A 15,056-nucleotide genomic window follows, 5' to 3' on the forward strand; every position below is an offset into this window, starting at 1 on the left:
GTTTCGACCTTCTGTTCACAGTGTAATGTAGGTTACATCATATCCTGGCCATATAGCCTACCTATTTCTATATATCTTATAGTTGCACATAACATATATGTAAATGATCAAAGTGTGGTACCAGAAGTAATAGGTATGGGTTGCACAGTTGAATAAATTGTGCTACTTAAATACTTTCTGAGTAGTGATCGGGGTGGAAAACGGATTTACATTGTGGTGGTGGCGTCGTCAAAGGGTGGCGATCGTAATTACGACAACACATTGCAAATGTAGCAGCTGTCGGAATACGGTAACGGTTGTTTGGTTCACAAGTGGAACCGAAAGCTAATAAAGGGACCGACCAGACACTATTTTAATGTTTCGTTGGCATGAATGTCATTTGACATTTCGTTATGTCATGTTAGTAAGCTAATTGCACTTCGATGCGCGTTTTTATTGACATTTGTGTTTGCTTACAAATATACGCGGACATATTTAGCTATTAGCTTGAGAGTGATACAAGAAACTACACCCAAGCTAAAATATTCTATCACAGCAAGTTACAAGTTAGCTAGCTAGCTACACTGACCAGCCCAAGAACAGCAATGCTGGTGACCGTATTCTGCGCACCGAGGGACCTTCCAGAAACAACATTTGCCCTAGATGTGTCTCCAGAGCTCGAACTTAGAGACTTCGTAGCGCTTTGTGAACTAGAATCAGGGATCCCGGCTGGAGAAATTCAGGTAAAACAAAAGATGCTAGCTAGCTAAGCTATATAGCTAGCTTAACTATGCTAGCATATGTCTTGGAGCTACTTGCAATGGCTAGCTAACTTGTTAGCTTTGCTTGTTTTTAGTGTTATCTGGATGTCTGTCTGATACTTGAGCTCTCGCCACTGTATTTTGATTATAAGCTAGAGCATAAATGACTCGGTGTTTCTCTATACTGTGAAGATGAAGGGAATTTTGCCTCACTGATTGTTGCCAGACATTTGTTACTTTATCGATTAACCTGTTTTTCCAGATATTATATATAGAGCAACCTCTTAAAGACCTGACTCGTGCCTTGGGGACCTATGGTTTGAAGGATGGGGATGTGGTGGTTCTTCGACAGGCTGACAGACGGCCTCCGCCAGCTTTCTCAGGTAAATTGTTGATTCGAAATTGCTCTTCAGGAAGCTGAAGGAATGAGAGCCATACTTGATTTCTCTCTGATTACGTTAACAAATGATTTCCCTTTAAATCCATTGGAAACGATAAGCCCCATTATCACTTAAAGTTGAGATTGGACAATATACTTTGAAGTGTAATCCATTCTCATGTCAAAATGTTACCTTCCCTGTTCCGTCTTAACCCCTTAGGTCTGCCTCGTATTGACTTCAGTTCCATCGCAGTCCCAGGCACCTCCACTGCTAGTCAACGGCCTGCCACAAGGCAGCAGCAGCAGCAGCCACATCAGTCTCCAAACTCCCAGCAGCAGCAACGTTCTCCGCCCCCTCCTGCACCCCCAACCCTGGGTGGCTCTGCTTCTTCTCCACAGGGACTGGATGATCCAGCCTTGCTCCAGCAGATGCTTCTGGCCAACCCTCACGAGCTGTCGCTCCTCAAGGAGCGCAACCCACCGCTGGCTGAAGCCCTGCTAAGTGGAGACCTGGGTGAGGGACTGTGTCTATTTAAGAGCTTCATATTGTGTGACTGTGTCTATTTAAGAGCTTCATATTGTGTGACTGTGTCTATTTAAGAGCTTCATATTGTCTGACTGTGTCTATTTAAGAGCTTCATATTGTGTGACTGTGTCTATTCCAGAGCTTCATATTGTCTGACTGTGTCTATTCCAAGCTTCATATTGCAGTGTTTCCGCTATGTTGATTTTTTGAAAAAATGTCTTCCGCCACGGTATCAGAAATAGGGCTGTACAACATTTTAGGCCGTCTACAAGCAGTGATTGTTAGAGTGCATATCGGAGAATAGCACGGACAATCGCTTCACAGCGCAGTTGAGATTGCGTGTGTGCGTCCTTGAGAACTGTAAGTCGTAACTTATGTTGTCAGTTCATTTAAGCCTGTTATTGTATTAGTCTATAGTTCTTGCAAATTTAAATTAGTTAACTGGTGATTGTCGTTGTTTGTATTCTTCCCCTGCTAGCGAAATTGCACATGTCGATTCGATAGCGATAGCGCGCGCGGGGGGGGGGGGGGGGGGGGGGGGGGGGCTCGGACAGACTTGCCCCCACCGCTAAAAAAAATCCTAGAGGAAAGACTGTATTGTCTGACCGTGTCTAGTCCAGAGCTTCATATTGTCTGACTGTGTGTATTCCAGAGCTTCATATTGTCTGTGTGTATTCCAGAGCTTCATATTGTCTGACTGTGTCTAGTCCAGAGCTTCATATTGTCTGTGTGTATTCCAGAGCTTCATATTGTCTGACTGTGTGTATTCCAGAGTTTCATATTGTCTGACTGTGTGTATTCCAGAGCTTCATATTGTCTGACTGTGTGTATTCCAGAGCTTCATATTGTCTGTGTGTATTCCAGAGCTTCATATTGTCTGACTGTGTCTAGTCCAGAGCTTCATATTGTCTGACTGTGTGTATTCCAGAGCTTCATATTGTCTGTGTGTATTCCAGAGCTTCATATTGTCTGACTGTGTCTAGTCCAGAGCTTCATATTGTCTGACTGTGTGTATTCCAGAGCGTTTCACTAAAGTGCTGTCGGAGCAGCAGCAGGACCGTGCGCGCAGGGAGCAGGAGAGGATCCGACTGCTGACTGCCGACCCGTTTGACTTGGACGCTCAGGCTAAGATTGAGGAGGACATCAGGTAGTCTATTCAATAATGTGGGGCAGCAACATGGAGGGCTTGAATGCAGGTCAGAGGTGGGACTGGGGGGTAACTAAATAGGCCCTAGACCAATAAATGTCTGTGACCAATTTGAAGTACGCAAGGCTAGTCTGCCACGTCCTCATGGAACATCTCTACAATGTGTCGTCATATCTTTGTGCCCCAGGCAGCATAATGTTGAAGAAAACATGACCATTGCCATGGAAGAGGCTCCAGAGAGTTTCGGGCAGGTGGTTATGCTCTACATCAACTGCAAAGTCAACGGGCATCCTGTGAAGGCTTTTGTGGACTCAGGTAACCATATTCCACGCGTCTCTAATATGTCCCTTCTACGTAAATCCGTGAAAAAGGTTGCCTGATCATTCACATCCACATCCTCCTCCCCTCCTCTTTACCTCCGCGGGGTCTTGGGCGCACCAGGAGCCCAGATGACAATCATGAGTCAGGCCTGTGCCGAGCGCTGTAACATCATGCGTCTGGTGGACCGGCGCTGGGCAGGCATCGCCAAGGGCGTGGGGACCCAGAAGATCATCGGCAGAGTGCACCTTGGTACGGCTCTGCTCTTTCAACGATTTAACCTCCCACTTAAGTAGCATTTCAGTGTTTATAGTCGTATTCAACCTGTTTGCGACTATGGCAAGATCTATTCCGGATGTGAGTTTTTAGCAGAACTGTAATCATGGCTGTGCCTTAGCTAGTGTGTATTCTGTCACCTAAGCAACTCTGTGCCTGGTCTTTTGCGTTTGGTCTTGTCAAGCTCAAGTGCAGATAGAAGGAGACTTCTTGCCCTGCTCCTTCTCTATCCTGGAGGATCAGCCTATGGACATGTTGCTGGGCCTAGACATGCTGAAGAGACATCAGGTATCTGCTCCGGCCCCCCCGGAAATACAACTCCCACTGTGTGTCACAGCATTACATTCCGGGGTGGAAAACGACACTCCAAATTCATATGTTCCCATCTTTATCCTTAGTGTTCTATCGACCTGAAGAAGAACTTGGTCCTGATTGGCACCACGGGCACCGAAACTCACTTTTTGCCCGAATCGGAGTTACCCGAGTGCGCCCGCCTGGCGTACGGGGCCGAGGGTCGCGAGGACATTCGCCAAGAGGAAATGGCCGACAGGGAGCTTGCTGAGGCGCTGGAGAGATCTGTGCAGGAGAGCGGTAAGGGGAAGCGGGGGAGGGGAAACCTTGAGGGCCGGGGAGGAGTGGACCTCCCAGCTTGTTCGGACATGAGCCCACGTTTGCATGCGCCCGGTTTCGACGCTTCGGACTCGCGAGCCCCGTTTATGCAGTCGTCTGCATAAAGATCACTTGGTGTCATCGCCTCATGTCATCTTTGAAAACGTATCTGCAGAAGGCCCGGGAGGTGGTGAAATTGAGACCCGAGTTTACCAGCGGCCAAGTACAAGTTGCGTCATATGTAACTGGTAAACAAGCCTTCTAAAGTTGGGACTTCAAGCGGGGCCTTATAATTGCTGCGGTCAAGTTTTGTGTGGTGAAAGTATTATTATTATTAGAAAGTGAATTGGTTAAAAAGGTTTTGTTTTTACAGTTCAGGAAAAAGAAATCCCCCTTTTGAGCCCAATTGTGCTCTGAGGTCAGATGACAGCAGATGTGATCGTACAGTGACCCCCTTTTTGAGGGTCCTAGGTCCTAGTTCTTTGGCTGATACACTCTTCACCACTGGGAGTGAAAAGGTTGACCGTGTGACGCATGCTCTGTGCGAGTGCTAACTCTCTGCGTCCCTCTGCATGATGTGTGGTGTGTGCCCTAACCCTGAGCAGGACAGCACTGATTCTTTTGGAGAAGCCAGCTGGAGAGGGTCCTACCAACCAGGTACTGCACATCTACAGAGACCAAGCTAGCTAAGTCCAATGACGTTTCTTTCCTTTTCTCCGCTCTACATATTTTGTTGTCGGATCTGTTATTTCCAGCTTATTGGAAGCGATATGATAGGAAAACTGGTAATGGAATTATCGAACGACTATCATACGAAAGTCTTTCCCGTTTATAAGTTAAGTCGATGATTAGGTGTCTCATCATTTCTATGTATCATATTTCATTTCAAAAGCTGGCATGGACCCAAAAACAAAAAGCATGGTTTGTGAGACTGATCCATAGCAGGTTTCCGACGTTTCCGACTTGAGTTTGCTTCTAATCATTATGATTCTGCCGTTTCTACCATGATAGACACTGCAGATGGACAAACTACCTCACCAAGCTCCTCACCATTCCCAATGCCCAGACCCCTCAATCAAACAGCCACCTCAACCTCGTCTACGCCAAGCCATCTCCGAAGCCTTGGCCGCTCCGAATCAGCTCCAGCCTCCATGCACCAGGCTCCGACAGCGGGGCAGAGCCCCAGTCAGCCTGGCTCCCCGGGAGTTCCTGGGTCCTCGTCCCAGATCCAGGCCACCGCTCCTACAGCCCCCAAAGCTTCTCCCCCAGCTACTACCAACCCTACCCTACCTCCTCCTCCACCCACCCCGTCAGCTCTAGACCTACTGTCCACGTCCTCCCCTCCCCCAGCAGACAAGGCTGCGACTGGCACTCCTCCACCAGCAGATGCAGAGGGTCAGGTACCCACTGCTCCAGAGGCGGACACTGGCTCCGAGGTGGGGGCGGAAGGCCAGCTCCTCCCCCACCCAGATGATCTGTCCCCCACACAGCCCATGGAGCAGGAAGGGGACGTGTCAGCCAGTACCGAGGGGACATCTCCGAGGGCTCCACGGGCCACAGAGGGGGAAGGCAGTCCCCAACATCAGCCCATGTCCACTGCCCCCTCCCTGCCCCTGGGGACCTGTATCCCAGCCTCGGCCCGCGATGGCGTGCCGGACCAGCAGCCCGGCTCTGCTGAGATGGAGTCTCCCTCCTCCCAGGGAGCGGTGCCGTCTGAGAGGGACCAGCCAGAGGGCGAGCGCGGCCCCGGCTCGGACAACATCCCCTCCCTGGCCGCAGCCCTGCTGGAGCTCCACGAGCTGCTGGTGTCCAACAGCCACGCCCCGGCCCAGGACCGCAGCGCCTCCTGCTCCCCCTCCCGTCCCTTTCGCTTGGATGCCGAGGGACTGGACGGCAACCGCCAAGCGGAGCCCCTCCGGACCGCCCCGACCCCTGAGAACCCCGACCCTCCCCCCTCTACTGCCATCATCACCACTGGTGCAGACACGAGCGATGCCAAAGCAAACCACGCTGCTGTGCCTGCCAGAGACGCGCCGCCCGCGTGTCTGGTGCCTGGCTCCTCCGGCCAGGAGGAGGAGACCCCGGGGACGGAGACGGCCACCGAGGCGACGAAGGGACAGGGACGTCCGCAGGCCTCGGACCGCTCCTGGGGAAGGAGAGCGGACAGACGCGGGTCGAAGGATGCCGGCGTGACGGAAACGGAGGGCCCCTCTCCTCGTCAAGGCAACCTGACCCTCCGGGAGCCCCCGGAGGGCCAGCAGGGGCGGGGCGTGGCCGACGGAAGAGCCTCGGGCGCCTCCGACGCCCCGGACGCTCTCGACCTCCGGCTGGAGCCCGGTCAGCTGAGCCCCTTGTCGCTGGCCGTGGGCTCCCCGGAGGAGGCCCCTAGCGTGTCGCCCCTCTCCTCCTCCCCCTCCAACCCCCAGGCCAGCTCCTCCGCCCGGCTGTTCTCCGCTCCAGGACTCTCGCCGGGACGGTTTCCGTCAGAGCACATCCAGAGGATCCAGGCGGCTGGTTTCTCTGCCGGGGAGGCGGCCGAGGCTCTGGAACAAGCCCGGGGGAGTGTGGAGCTGGCTCTGATGGCCCTTCTGGCCCGAAACATCACTGTGCCCACCTGAGAAGGCCCGCACGCTCTCCTCTCGACATCTTTAGTGTTTTTATACCTTTGTCTCGTTCTTGATACTGACATCTCAGCCGCTTGTTCCTTCTGCTACAGGGAGAAAGGGGGGTTCAACGCTGTGTGTGTGTCTGACAGACCGTAAAGCTAAAAACAGCTGGCATTTGTTAACTGGGTTTAGTAGGTGGGGGTGAGTGTGTGCATTCAGCTACTGTTGATGTCTCCGAAGGCCTTTGTTTGATGGGTTTAAAAAAAAAATGATTTGGTATGTTAAATGTCCTCGCATCGATGTTTTTGCCCCAAATATTTTAAAGGCCCCCATGTACTTGGTTCTAATTACATTTGAACGCCTAATTGATGGAGTAATGAGCGAGAGGATATCCATCGATGATTAGTTTTCTGTGTGAGGTAGAACCTGATTCACTGAGGTAGATATTATATCAACGTTCTAGCCATGCCCCAGTAGTCATTTTAAAGCTGAAATGTATTTTTTTTAGGGGGGGGTGAGTTGTTTTGTTTTTCCTGTTAGTTATTTTCCTTTGCTTTGACTAAAACGATCCTCAATTCTTTAAATAAAGCCAACCAAGCCTATTCAAACACTAACACTGTGGATACTGCTACATTTCAGGAGGTGTTTCTATGCGTGCTGCTGAATCCTTTTCATCACTTAGCAGTCATGGCAAGTCATCCTGTCATGCAGCCATTGCCAATCTTCTGGGATTTAAGGGTGTTTTTATGGTTGATAAACCAGTATTTTAGGTCAGATCAAGCGGGAATATTTTTTCCTTTTCCTCTGCGATGCACAGGGGAGCGATGGAAAGGATTTATGGGAATATGTGGTATGAAAGCAATGCATAGATTTTGGGCCATTTAATGTGAAAGTGAGCTGGTAGGGTTAGGAGATTGTCTTCAGTGTGTTGTGCTTGCAACACTGGCATAGCACATCTTAGAAATTCCGATCTATTGATTTTAGACCTTTCAGTAGTTCCAGTTTCACCTAATTATATAGCTTCATCATTAGTGAAATCATCCATCTTCAATAGGTGTCATCTGGTCAAGCTGTCAAAACAACTTAGGATAAGAATAATTATTTTATGCCGATGTCCCAACGTCAGGCAGGCTGATCAAAGTATTTACTTTTATCTTGTACCAAATTTAAACATGCAAATAAAAAATAAATAAAAAACTGTTTATTTCTAATTACCGTCATTTGAGTGTTCTATCTTCCCCATCCTTTTCAAGTTCGGAATTTAAAAAATGCTTAAGATCTGTCTGTCCTTTGTTTTTACATCCCTGAAGCTTTTTATGCAGTTTTAGGGTCGGCGTCTCCTCACGTTGCAAGAATGTTCCTAAGCCTGCACACCTGCAAGTACTTGTTGTGATTGGGGTGCTTGATGATGTAACGAGTCACAGCAACGCCCAGCTGTACCTACTGACTGCCGAATCCCTTCTGAAGCAGGTTGGTCTTGTCACTTGTGATGATCTAATCCTATCTTGCACAAGCTTTACATCCATAATAGTTTTGTGAATTTCTTTACTTCCCGGGATCAATCAACTACTGCATGTGTGCGTATGTCTGACAACACTGGCCTGTCTTCTGTCAGCAGGTGAGCGCACAATGTCTCAGCATGACCTTGGTTGTTCCTGGTCTGATAACAGTGATTATGCGAGTGCTGAGGGTTGCACCAAACAGATGAACGGTGTAACCGAGGATAAGGGGAGCGAGGCTGCAAACCAACTGGACCACTTGTTTGGGTATACAGCTTCACCATATACAAAGTTTAGATTTCCATATTTGTTGTTGTGTGATAACGGTGTAGTGTTCTGTGGTTAGCACTCCTGGGGGCATAACTTCAGCACTCAAGTCTGTGGCTTTCCATATGTGGGGTCATGGAGGGTGTGACTCACCGGAGTCTCAGCCATGCCCTGTGCCTGACCAGAACAAGGACTCCTCAGACTCAAAGGCCAAACACCAATGGTATAAGTTTATATAACTGCAAACAAATTAATTGCATCAATTACCTTCTAACCTTAAGGAAGTGGCTTCCTAAAGTGATTTTGTTCTTTCTAGGTCATTTGGAAAGCATAAACCTGCGACAAATTTTAAATCCAAGTACATTCATGGTTGTAAGTATTCAACAGTGAGATTTGAGTGCATTATTCCTTTTGTTGGTGTTTATTAAATCACTACCTGTGTTGATGGGTCTCAAACAGTGAATTGTCACCATGCGTGCCTTGCTTTACCTGGTTTCATCCACTAATTCCTTCCCAGGCCCTCTGTATCAGGACTATTGTAAAACCTCTGGAAAAGGTGACATGATGAACTTGTCCAAGCTAGTGACCTCCCAGTGTCTCCTGGGCCTTCAGAGCCCACCTTGCACCAGTCTGGACACCGCCTCCCCCCCACAGCACATCCTCAAGGTGACGCCGTGTACACTTTGGCAGGAACTTGCTGAGGTGAGGGAGCGAAGGCTGCTCACCTCCCTGGCCCTTGGAGAGATTCGCCTACAGGAGGTACTGCATGTGGGCACCGAACACGTCGACCCTGTACAAACCCAGTTAGTTTCCTCTTGTACATTCACGTTTGTCGTACCGTCCACTCGATGTGCAATGTTTGCCTTTTGGTTTTCCGAAGTCCAAGTTTGAGATGATCGTCTCTGAGGCGTCCTATCTGAAGAGCCTAGGTGTCGTCATCAATCACTTCTTCACATCGAAGACACTGAGACTGACCCTGTCCAAGATGGAGCATCGCATTCTGTTCTCTAACCTCTGCGTCGTGCAGACAGCTAGTGAGAGGTGAGGCTCTTTTGATTCGATTTGCACATCCTGTGTCATGGTCTTATCAATGTTCCTCTTTGTGTACTCATTCTCCCAGGTTTCTGAAGGACCTCGAGGTTCGCCTGGGGGAGGATGTGATGATATCCCAGGTTGGGGACATTGTCCTGCGCCACTGCCCGGTGTTTCGCTCCCTCTACGTGCCCTATGTGACCAACATGATGTACCAGGAGGCCCTCTTCAAGAGGCTGCTGTTAGTCTCCACTGAGTCTTTGGAGGGTCCTTGTTTTGACTTGTCTTTTGTTTACACTGCTGTTTGTTTACATTTACATTTAGTCATTTAGCAGACGCTCTTATCCAGAGCGACTTACAGTAAGTACAGGGACATTCCCCCCGAGGCAAGTAGGGTGAAGTGCCTTGCCCAAGGACACAGTGTCATTTTGGCACGGCCGGGAATTGAACTGGCAACCTTCTGATTACTAGCCCGACTCCCTCACCGCTCAGCCACCTGACTCCCGTTTACGCTGCTGTTTATGCTCTTCATTTAGGCAGGAGAACAGGGAGTTTCTGCTTGCGGTGACAAAGCTAGAGAGTGATTCGGTGTGTCAAAGACAGAGGCTGAAGTCCTTCCTGGTCCTGCCATTCCAGCGAATTACTCGTCTGAAGATTATAATGGAGGTAACAAATTAAGATTTTTTTTTCTCAGCCTCAAAGACACGCGTGACTCAGTAGCCAGGGACCATGTCTGCCAGTCCAGTGAATCTCGGCTTTCATTTCAGAGCATCGTGAAGTTGACTGAAAAAGACTCGGATTCAGTTCCTTGTCTCAGAGAGGCTATCGAAGCTATACACAAGGTGGGGGATCCATAGATGTAAATGACCAGTCAAAAGTTGGACACATTTTCCCATTGTGTCCAAACTTTTGACTGTTACTGTAGATTTTTATTTTACATAAAATGTATAATTTCCTCCCCTTGTCCATCTCTGCTGCTGAGACCAGATTGTGTCGGAGTGTAATGAGCAGACCCAGCGGATGAAACAGATTGAGGAACTAGTACACTTGGAGAAGCTTGTGTACTTCCGCAAAGTCAAGGTTATTCTTTCTCGTGCTACTCGGGTGACGTCTGTGAGAACTTTCACTTCTTGACTGAGAGGGGAACCGGTGACGGAAATCCCTTTTACCCAAATATGTCAGGGATGCCTCAAAGTAGAAACATTGCATCTCACAAACATTTTTCTCCTCTCACCAGTCAATCGCTTTGATCATTAGTGGACGTTATCTGTTGCATGAGGGCTCTCTGAGGCAGCCGCTGCTGGGAAGCTCGTGGGGCACCAAGGTGACCTTCAAGGAAATCTACATCCACCTCTTCAATGACTTGTTGCTGATCTCCTTGAAAAAGTAGGGGTTTACACACGTGGAGATTCCCGCACAACACATTGCTTCGTTGTTTCACTCATGTTCATCACAAACCCATACCTCCTCTTCTCTACCTCACAGGGGTCTGCGTTTCAGTGTGCTGGATTATGCTGCGTTTCCCAGCCATGTGTGCACGGAGCCGTTAAAAGAGGTCACTGGTCTGCCCTCGGAATCCTTCTTGCTGCGACTGTCTCGGAACCATGCAGGCCAGGCCATTGCCCTCATACTGGTGTCGCACACAATGTGAGAATCTGCTGCGTTGTACCATCTCGAATGTAAAACCTAAATGGCGACTGAGGAGGTAGCATGTTCTCGAATTTATACGCCGTAAATGTGTTTTTAAGGTCCGACCTACAGACATGGATGAAGGCTCTATCCACTACAAAGTCAACAGTGACAGATCCTTGAGACAACGATGAATGCTCTTCACCCTTTTTTTTAATTCATAAATTTATATTAAACTTGTCTTTGTTCTAAATCTTCAGATGTGTGCAGTTGGAGATGTGTCCCTGGTTCAATATACATTTTGAATTAATACTATAAAGTACATTGTTAACAAATACCTTTTTATGACATCGGGTGGTACACTGGCAAACCTACCAACCATCAAAACTGCATGTCATCTCGTCATAAATGTTCTGTTGCTGCTCTGAGGTCATCCTTTATCCCCTCTGGGTACCATTTGCGATGCGTACACTGTAGTCCAACTGACCAATGCATTTCAGTTCATTGAGCTCATACTCGTCATTCCTGGCTGTAAGGGGAGGGTGGTGGTCTTGCTGGCTGCCACGCAGTCCTGATGCCACAGATGCTCAGCCAGGCAGTTGAGGAGGGGTGCCACCTCATCCAGCCCGTCGCTGACCTCACCCCCCACACAGAACACAGGCAGCCCCAGGACCTCCTGGAAGCTTCCGACCTCGCTCTGTGTCACATCCGTGTGCATGAAGAGGTCGAACCTGAGAGCACTGTCAAGGGCAAAGATGGATTTCATCGATTTAAACATGCAAAGTTTCCTGTTTCCTGAACATGGGTGTTGTAGGATACTTTGTTCCAACCACCAGTCTGACAGCTCTGTCTGAGGGTTCAGACCGGCTCTTGGCAATCTGGTTGGTCAGGTCATCAAACGAGGCTCTGTCAGTAAACGAGAAGAGGAAGAGGATGGCGTCCACCTGTTCCTTACAAGACTGAAACACAAGATACAAACACTGCAGTCTTTCACTTTTTATTCCGCGATTTAATGTTGCTGTTTTGTTGAATCATATTCCGTGCGTGTGATGTGAATGTGGTGCATACTGGAAGCAAATGGTCAAATCTACGCAAGGCGTTCTCCCCACAGTCGAACAGCTGCAAGCGGAAGAAGAGCACACGTCCACTCTCTCTAAGCTTCACAGGCCAATAAATCACTGTGGCTTCAATTCCTGCAAGACATTGTCAATCTCAAACCATGTTAAATACAACTTTACTGTTAGCAGAACTGGCTAAATGTTGAGGTTCTTGCCTGAATAGATTTTTTTCTCTCGCAAATGTGCTTGCTAGCTAGTTTAGTTTTACATAGAAAGCATAAGGAAGAACATAGGTCGCCCTGCCTGTTGTTTCGTAGTGCAACTTTGGAATGTTCAGTCCAGCCAGACGCGCAGCAAGCGCCGTCTTGCCCACTCCGCTTTTCCCCGAGAGGAAGACCTTGTAGTGGGCTGTGTCCACAGCAACATTGGGAGGCATCACTGGAGCCTCTAGAAGGCCTAAAACACAATTCTAGTAAAACAAGGGTGCAGACTTAAAAGAACTATAATATGTTATGAGACATTGAACGTATTACTGGTTACGATGTAAACATAAAAAAGGTTCCCACCAAAGTGTCTGCGTCTTTTCTTGAACAGAATTCGACCAAAAAAGTCCTTGCTCTCTAAGGATCGATGCCAATCCGCTACTATTAATGACCCTGGATCAAGCATTACTGCCATATCGCCTAGGCATATATATTAAGCTAAATGTGGTCATCAGATTAAATAATTACAATAGTTATCTTGCTGCAGTTCATCAATTAAAATGTGATAACAATTATCAAAATAGATCAAGTTTCGGTAGATAACAGCATACATGGATAACAGACATGCTACTTGTAGCTACCGTAGTCTCTTCCTCAAACTCTTGCAAGTTCCTTGACAACCATAACATTTCAGAATAAAAGTCCCCTATCCATACTTTTATCCATTCAAGACTCACGAGATGAGTCAAGAGATGCATTTGCACATTTCAAACACCAGGCGGCTTCACAACTGCGAGGATTTTTCTCAACCAGTGATCACTATTGTGTCGGGGAAATTTATCATACTCAAATCATACTCAACCATATGGATATGGAAGCCCATTTCCGCCAGTAAAAAAAAAAAAAGATGACAAATTAAGTCATAATTATGAGATACGTAAGTCATAATTATGAGATACTAACTACAGCGTTTTTTAACGCCCTCTGCACTGCTTGCCTTCCCACAGTTCACGCTCGGAGGCGTGTCCGACAGGTTAATACAGAGTTGTAGGCTACTATAGTAGGGCAGAATAGAGGAACTGGGCGCAAGGTACTGGTTTGGTCCCTGGATAGTTCCCAAAAATGTTGCAGAAACAGCAGAAAATATTAGATGGCATTGCATCAAGGCCAAATTGGAGCAGAAGTCATAGGATATTTACAATTGTAGTAGGCCAATAGATCTGTTTTAAAAGTTCAGGGGTGTAATTTGTTGGATATGAAAGGTGTAGCACAGACAAAAGAAATCAGATTTTCCTGGGAACCCTCTCGTTGCTGCTCCGTGCTGTTTTTGGACTTTGAAGAAGTTGAATTTGGACATAGAATATGATCAGAACAGAAAAGTATCCACAACAGTGCCTCTGTCAGTTGTGTGTCTATGTAAACTGCAAAGGTAGCCCACATGACCTCAACTTGCTCACTATGATTGCATCAATGTACTTCATTAAAACGTACAACAGAGCTGAAAGCGGTAATTTAGGTGGGGGGAGGGAGGGTTGGGGAGTGATTCTGCACGGGTGTGATTGTCTTTTTCATCTGATACCGTCTGGCACTTTTGGCCTTGTTTGAACACACACGGGGGCCCCGTCTTGTAATGTTTCTAATATATATTAAAGAAACTAGGGTTCATCAAAGATTAATTAAGTAGCAACTAGCAAACGCGGTCAACATGTGCCTACAGTTTGGTGTGTGTCTTCTACTAAAGAACCTGCTGCTATGTCGTCAAGATTGTAGGCCTGCAGATCACAGGATTTTTTTTTAAAAGCTAGTCGTTGCTGCCCTCTGGTGTTCGCAAGTAATAACACCCAACACACAATAGTTTCACATCTCTCCCCCTCTCTCTCTTTTTCACTTGTGCCAGTATGCATAATACGGCCGATCAAACAAATAAGGAAATGGCTCGTTATACCATTTGTGTTATATAGATATTCCGTAATTCCAAAATGAAACAAAACAACAGAAACCAAGCCTTTCCCCATAATCTGGTTCTGACATCCAAAATGGACAAAACAATATTACGAGTCTATTTTTCATTTTTTGCAGATACCAGCATAAAGGATATGGAATAATTAAAACAACGAATAATGGCTCCCATGTGTGTTATATGGTTATTTCATTATTCAAAAAACCCCGAAACAACCAAAAACAAGCCGTTATACTTAAATGTGTGTTCGATTTACTAAAGGGACAAAACGATAATACGGCCCTAATAATACGGGATCCACGTCCACTGGAAACTGGCATTTGTGAACAGAAGTGTTTATGGCTGTGCCATTCTCAGCATACTAAGGACAAAAGTGAAGAAAATCAAGAAATAGACCGTGGCCATCAACACAGCATAGAGTAAAGTCAATAAGAATGTGTGTCTCTAAACAACTCACCTTTTCTGCACGGACCTCTATGAGATTATTTGAAGTAGTGATCACAACATCCTCAAGAGAAAATTCACTCACATCTACTGTGAACTGATAAATGTCCCCAAAAGTCTGGATCTTTCCCGTGGGATGAGTGTGACCTGGTTGTAAAAGCCTTGAATAAAAGCCTTGAATATTTGAACAGCATAACTATAGAGATAAAAAAAAAATAGTTTGGACCAAAAATACATGAAAACATATCTGCAATTCTGACTGACCTGCACATTTCTGTTGATCATTGGGTACAGTTGTGGACGATCCTAATTCTCGAGGGAGGATATCTTCACTGTTCTCCATTGAGGCCTGAGAGTGTATGA

At 47.2% G+C, this 15,056-nt stretch overlaps 3 protein-coding genes across 4 annotated transcripts; 2 read left to right on the forward strand and 1 right to left on the reverse strand.

Moving 5' to 3' along the window:
* The first annotated feature begins 299 nt into the window (after window positions 1-299).
* On the forward strand, window positions 300-7,812 carry ddi2 (DNA-damage inducible protein 2). Of its 2 annotated transcripts, XM_067241042.1 has the most exons (10): window positions 300-722; window positions 1,003-1,123; window positions 1,340-1,633; window positions 2,666-2,792; window positions 2,980-3,107; window positions 3,234-3,362; window positions 3,571-3,674; window positions 3,785-3,977; window positions 4,601-4,652; window positions 5,007-5,094. In XM_067241042.1, the coding sequence occupies exons 1-9, from the start codon at window positions 585-587 to the stop codon at window positions 4,609-4,611; spliced, it is 1,245 nt and encodes a 414-aa protein (XP_067097143.1). In that variant the 5' UTR covers window positions 300-584; the 3' UTR covers window positions 4,612-4,652; window positions 5,007-5,094. The 2 variants fall into 2 exon arrangements, with proteins under 2 accessions (XP_067097143.1, XP_067097134.1); XM_067241033.1 differs by lacking the exon at window positions 4,601-4,652 and having other exon boundaries at window positions 5,007-7,812.
* A 321-nt stretch (window positions 7,813-8,133) lies between these two features.
* Window positions 8,134-11,927, forward strand: si:ch73-15b2.5 (rho guanine nucleotide exchange factor 19). Its single transcript, XM_067234843.1, has 12 exons — window positions 8,134-8,367; window positions 8,447-8,590; window positions 8,684-8,739; window positions 8,885-9,126; window positions 9,248-9,408; window positions 9,488-9,640; window positions 9,936-10,065; window positions 10,167-10,241; window positions 10,387-10,479; window positions 10,637-10,785; window positions 10,885-11,046; window positions 11,148-11,927. Exons 1-12 carry the CDS (start codon window positions 8,231-8,233, stop codon window positions 11,209-11,211), a joined length of 1,566 nt encoding a protein of 521 aa, XP_067090944.1. The 5' UTR covers window positions 8,134-8,230; the 3' UTR covers window positions 11,212-11,927.
* cplane2 (ciliogenesis and planar polarity effector 2) lies at window positions 11,231-12,931 on the reverse strand. Its single transcript, XM_067234855.1, has 5 exons — window positions 12,653-12,931; window positions 12,390-12,542; window positions 12,097-12,221; window positions 11,848-11,987; window positions 11,231-11,759 (listed from the first exon to the last, which is right to left on the reverse strand). Exons 1-5 carry the CDS (start codon window positions 12,762-12,764, stop codon window positions 11,525-11,527), a joined length of 765 nt encoding a protein of 254 aa, XP_067090956.1. The 5' UTR covers window positions 12,765-12,931; the 3' UTR covers window positions 11,231-11,524.
* Window positions 12,932-15,056: the final 2,125 nt, after the last annotated feature.

Source organism: Osmerus mordax, chromosome 1 (assembly GCF_038355195.1).
Source record: "Osmerus mordax isolate fOsmMor3 chromosome 1, fOsmMor3.pri, whole genome shotgun sequence".
NCBI classification, from domain to species: Eukaryota; Metazoa; Chordata; class Actinopteri; order Osmeriformes; family Osmeridae; genus Osmerus; species Osmerus mordax.

Coding starts and splice junctions, on each gene's coding strand:
- ddi2 (XM_067241033.1), top strand. CDS start 585: ATGCTGGTGACCGTATTCTGCGCACCGAGGGACCTTCCAGAAACAACA. Junction 723..1,002: donor TCCCGGCTGGAGAAATTCAG/GTAAAACAAAAG, acceptor CTGTTTTTCCAG/ATATTATATATAGAGCAACC. Junction 3,108..3,233: donor GAAGGCTTTTGTGGACTCAG/GTAACCATATTC, acceptor TGGGCGCACCAG/GAGCCCAGATGACAATCATG.
- si:ch73-15b2.5 (XM_067234843.1), top strand. CDS start 8,231: ATGTCTCAGCATGACCTTGGTTGTTCCTGGTCTGATAACAGTGATTAT. Junction 9,409..9,487: donor GTGCAGACAGCTAGTGAGAG/GTGAGGCTCTTT, acceptor TCATTCTCCCAG/GTTTCTGAAGGACCTCGAGG. Junction 10,480..10,636: donor TGTACTTCCGCAAAGTCAAG/GTTATTCTTTCT, acceptor TCCTCTCACCAG/TCAATCGCTTTGATCATTAG.
- cplane2 (XM_067234855.1), bottom strand. CDS start 12,764: ATGGCAGTAATGCTTGATCCAGGGTCATTAATAGTAGCGGATTGGCAT. Junction 12,222..12,389: donor GTTGCACTACGAAACAACAG/GCAGGGCGACCT, acceptor AATGTCTTGCAG/GAATTGAAGCCACAGTGATT. Junction 11,988..12,096: donor GATTTGACCATTTGCTTCCA/GTATGCACCACA, acceptor CTTGTGTTTCAG/TCTTGTAAGGAACAGGTGGA.